We start from the raw sequence: 5,167 nt of genomic DNA on the forward strand, positions 1-5,167 counted from the left end.
ATTTTCCTCTTCCTTCTCAGTTTCCTACCAATTTTTCTTTCTCTTCTCGTCTTCCTTTTCTACTTCTTTTTACTTTTTTTTTTTTTTGCCGTACACGGGCCTCTCACCGTTGTGGCCTCTCCTGTTGCGAAGCACAGGCTCCAGACACGCAGGCTCAGTGGCCATGGCTCACGGGCCCAGCCGCTCCGCGGCATGTGGGATCTTCCCGGACCGGGGCACGAACCCGTGTCCCCTGCATCGGCAGGCGGACTCTCAACCACTGCGCCACCAGGGAAGCTTTCTTTTTACTTTTTTACTTCTCCCCATTCTCCTTCTCCAGACCCCCCCTTTCTATAGTTTACCTTCTGTTTCTTTTCAGCTTCCTCTTGTCCCTTTTTCTCCTCCAGCTTCGGTGCTGCCCCTTTTAGATCAAGTTCAGTGTCTGAGGCTCCTTCCTGGCTTGCTGTCTCTGGAGGGTTTGGCTCAGTGGAAGGAATGGGCCCCAGGCCACATTGGCCTGGGCTTGGAGCAAATTACAGCGGGGCGGGGGGTGCCTCATGTTTACCCACAGGGAGCCCCAAGGATACAGAATGGGACATTCTGTGTCCTTGTGTGTGCGCGTGTGGCAGGGGAGCAGTTAAATGTGTATTTGCTCTTTAATGATAATGCCCAGTCACCCGCTTAGGTAGGGGTACTGTGTCACCTGTGGAGTTAAAGCACGGTCCTCCTACTTCTCGGACCCCACCCCACCCTGCCCCAGCCCGATGCTGCCGACGGGCATAAATGAAGGCAGCAGCCTAAAGCACCCCCCAGTGGACAGGCTGTACCCTTGCTCCAGGAGCTCCTGAAGCCCCCCGACACCAAGTTGCTCCTTGGGGAACTTGGCCAGGCCACCTGGCTGAATGGGTGGACTGAGCTCTGGCCGCATGACATCAACCTGGTGGGCTCCCCTCTCACTGGCTCCCTCTTCTTCCTTCCCCGCCCTGAAACCTGATCCAGCTGAAGGACTGATTGCAGGAAAACTTGGCGGCTTCCCAGCCCTGGTGGCCGGGGCAGTGCGAGGCTGCAGCCTCCGAAGTTGCAGTGAGCAGCCAGCTGGGAGAGGCAGGCTGGCTGGGACATGAGGCTGGCAGAGCGCAGGCAGGCTGGTCCTCAGCAGGGCTCACCCTGAAGGCCACTCGAGGCGTCCGACACCGCGAGAAGCTCGCCATGCTGCTGTGGGTGCCGCAGGCGCTGCTTGCCTTGCTTCTGCCCACGCTCCTGGCCCAGGGAGAAGGTAAGGAGACCGTGGGGAAGCACGCAGGACCTGGCTGGCAGCTACAGAGGTGGGAGAGGGGATGCTTGGCCCCTCCAAAAGTTGAGGGAAAGAGGGTTTTGGTGTGGGTGGGGCTACAAGCAAGTTGGGGATCTTACTACATATGAGCATGAAAGGATTTTAACACACTGGGATCCAGCTAGAAATTGGGGATGTTGAATGTCGGGTGAGAGCAGGGCTTGCAGAGAGGGGCCCTGAGCTGTGTGGGAAATGCTTAGACGGGCATGGGACAGGGGCTCCTCTCTTTTTGCCCTGCCCCCAAACTCATCGAAGGGCAGCTGCAAGGGAACTTTGAGCTCATTTGGTCCACCCTTTCTTGTTATAAATGGGAATGCTGTGGACCAGAGACGGGGAGTAATTCACTCAGGGTCACACAGCTCCTTAGCAGTAGAGTGGAGACCAGAATGAATGTCACCATGTTTCCCCAGCTTCACTGCTTTCGTTGCATGGGTTCTCTAAAGTTCCTTCCAGGGCTAACCTCTAATAGCACCAAACTTCTCTCTGCATTCCCCCACCCATCCCTTTCCGCCTCCTGGGGACACAGGGCGTTTTGGTCACAAAAGGGTCCATTTCCTTTTGCTGCAGACAATATTTGTTCCCCACTTGGGAAGGTTTTCTCTCCATCCAGAGCAGGGTTGAAGCTGGGGCTGGGGCATAGTTAGGATGTGCTTAATTGGACGGGTCTGAAGGGCTTCTGGGCACAATGGTTTTCCTCCCATGAGCTGTCGTTTGGGGAAACTCAGCCCAGGATGAGTAGGCCTGGGCTGCAAGTTAGGGCTGTGGTCTGGAGTTTCCTTGGCTGAAGAGAAGCTCTATCCCTCCCAGCATTGGTCCTTTGCTCTGAGGCCTGCAGGACCCAGACTTGTTCTGTCCAAAGTGATCAGAGTCCCAGACAGTAGGATCTGAGCTGTCGTGCAGTGAAGACACACAGGGACCTGGGTTTGAATTTCAGTTACTTCCCTTGCAGGGCATGGCACTCATCTTTCTGAGCCTTGCGGAGCCTCACCAAGGCTTCTGAGCCTTACCTTCTTTATCTATAAATGGGGTGTCATGACACTCACTCCAGTGGGCTCTCCTGAGACTGAAATGAACAATACGTCCGTTGATATTTTTTCAAAGGAGACACTCAATAAATGTCCTCTTGTCTTCCTCTCTCTCTGCTCTTCTCTGCCTTTCTGAGGGAAGCTGAAAGTTTATCAGGGGCAGGTGGGTGAGGGGCGGGAAGGGGGCTCTGCGGGACCAACTTGCTGTAGAGGTCCACACATGATAGATGAGATGGGAGAAGAAGCAGCCTTGTCGAGAGAAAGCCGGGCCTGCTGGCCCCTGGTCTGTGAAAGACCCCGGTCTCCCTCTGCCAGCCCCTCACGGCCTTGCAGCCTGTGCCCTGGTCCTCCAAGTTGTTCCCCTCCCCGACCCCGTCTTTCACCTTCATATTTCTGGCACCTTTCGGGAGGTGCTTCTACTGTTTCCCAGTCGGACAACTGTGGTGCTCGTGAAATCCCCAGAGAGCGGGGCTAGGGCCTAGGGGTTGGGGTTTCACTGTTTTATCTTTGCAGGCCTCCTGCTCTGGGGACCGTTTGGTTTCTCCTCACTTCATCCACACCTCAGCCCAGCCCTCTTCCTAACCCCATCAGACCTGCCCGTAAGGCTACCCTAGAAGGAGGCCTGGCAAACCCTCCCCAGGAGTTTCTGTGAGTGTGGAGAGGGGGCAGGGATCTCCTCTGAGTAGATTTTGCAGGAGGGAGAAGGAATGTCCATATTCACTGGATGCCCACCCTTTTCTCCTTACCAGTTGCAGGCTGGGGTCAAGGGGACAATGTGCTATGCAGACGCTGAGATGTGACCTTGGCTGAGACTGACCCTCGGCAGACCATTGGGCTTAGAAATTGTGCACTTGGGGACACACTTTCCAGTATCACACCCGAGGGCCAGCTCCCCTTTATCTCCCAGAGCCCCTCATGCAGGGCCCCATGGGCCCACCTCCTCTGGGCAGGCAGCTTCTCTCAATCCTTCTCAGCCCTTGGCCTACTTGAGACCTCACCTGTTTTGTGGCACCTGCTTTCACAGCCCAGCTTCCCTTCTCATGTAAATGGGCGCCTAGGCTACCCTTAGGAGACAATATCTTTGTATTTGGGCATGCTCTAGTGATGGGAATTTCAGTCTATGGGAGTATCTGGGAAGGGTGGGGACACTTTCCTTTTAATAGTTTTCAAACCAGGGCCAGAGAACTGGGGGAGACTCAGGCTCTGTTGTCTGATTTGAACTGTTCTCCTTCCCAGCCAAGCACAGGCGGGGCCCCCAGGCCCAGAATGCCTCCAGGCCAGCTCTGCTGCGGCTGTCAGATCACCTCCTGGCCAACTACAAGAAGGGTGTGCGGCCTGTGCGGGACTGGAGGACGCCGACCACGGTGTCCATTGATGTCATCGTCTACGCCATCCTCAGCGTGGTGAGCGCCTGTCCCCACTGCCCGGCTCAGAGGTGGACCTTCTGGGTGGGAGACCATGTGAGACCAAGTCACCCCCAGGCAATATGGTGGGCATTCAAGCGCCCACAGTACCTGTGCTCTGGCACCACGGCTCAGGACAGCTGCCCAAACCAGAAAACTGGGGTCACCTTCATGGCTGCCTCTCCTGTACCCTACAGCCAGCGGGTCACTCAGCGCATGTGGTTTTCACAATCGTACCTACCCGTGTGAGCTGTGTGAGGGTTCAGACCGTCCTATTCGTCTCCACACCCTTGCTGTCTTACACACGTCCTTGGTACATGGCGGGTGTTACTAAATTGTTGTTGAAGAATTAATCCTAAATAAATCAATTAATCAATTACTGAAGTAGGGTGGGGTGCACTGCCCGGCCGAGGAGGTCGGACATTGGGCAGAGATAAATGAGAGGGCAATTGCAAGGGCACTGCACTGGGGTAGGATGGGTGGAATGGACTTCTCTGGCTGTCTCTACTAGAGTCAGTTGGCCGTTTCAGGAGGGGAAATTGGGAATTGGATCGAAGGGAGGGATAGTGATGGATTTTTCATCCTGTGTGGTTTTGTACAGCTTGACTCCATGCTAGAGTAGGAGATAGATACACACATATAAATGTACGGATATACATCTATACGATGCTCTTATATGTCTTCTATCATTATCTTCTATTGTGTTATAAATGTATATGTAAAATACACACAACAGAATAGAAGATAATAGAAGACACACACACACACACACACGCACGATGTTAAAACAGAAATCACTGGACTTCTTTCTAGGTGTGTCCTAGTAAAAGACCAACTCTTCCTGGCTCACCCCTTTTCCTCCACCTCATTTCCTCACTCTCACTTCCCAAGTGAACAGAGACACAGAGCAGCAGCTCCTGCTGGGGTTGGTGTGCGCAAGGGGCCTGCAGCCCACGGGGCCACCTACGCTGAGCTCCCATTCTCTCCACAGGATGAGAAGAATCAGGTGCTGACCACGTACATCTGGTACCGGCAGGTGAGCTGACCAGCCCCTGCCCCTCCCCCACCCCCATTTCCTCGGACTGGGGCTCCTACGTCTCAAAGGAGTCAGGATCTCAGAGGCCTTGGGGAGGGGCGGGGAGGGGAGGGAAGAGGTGGGAGGCCTACTCACGAGATCCAGGATCTCCTGGATCTGGATCCCTCTAACCTCAGGACTTAAGGTGGCTTAAGGCGGCTTAAGGCGGCTTAAAGATTGGTGGGGCTTCCCTGGTGGCACAGTGGTTGAGAGTCCGCCTGCTGATGCAGGGGATGCGGGTTCGTGCCCCGGTCCGGGAAGATCCCACATGCCGCGGAGCGGCTGGGCCCGTGAGCCATGGCCGCTGAGCCTGCGCGTCCGGAGCCTGTGCTCTGCAACGGGAGAGGCCACA

At 55.3% G+C, this 5,167-nt stretch overlaps 1 protein-coding gene across 1 annotated transcript in view; it reads left to right on the forward strand.

The window, feature by feature from the left end:
* Nucleotides 1-1,185: 1,185 nt before the first annotated feature.
* The window catches only part of HTR3A (5-hydroxytryptamine receptor 3A), a 12,662-nt gene continuing 8,680 nt past the window's right edge, over nt 1,186-5,167 (forward strand). The window contains exons 1-3 of the mRNA XM_024751798.1: nt 1,186-1,255; nt 3,574-3,740; nt 4,732-4,776. Of these exons, the coding sequence (XP_024607566.1) occupies nt 1,189-1,255; nt 3,574-3,740; nt 4,732-4,776 (279 nt within the window). The 5' untranslated portion in view covers nt 1,186-1,188. The remainder of the gene's footprint in view (nt 1,256-3,573; nt 3,741-4,731; nt 4,777-5,167) is intronic.

This window comes from Neophocaena asiaeorientalis, unplaced genomic scaffold (genome assembly GCF_003031525.2).
Source record: "Neophocaena asiaeorientalis asiaeorientalis breed wild unplaced genomic scaffold, Neophocaena_asiaeorientalis_V1.1 scaffold479, whole genome shotgun sequence".
NCBI lineage: Eukaryota > Metazoa > Chordata > Mammalia > Artiodactyla > Phocoenidae > Neophocaena > Neophocaena asiaeorientalis.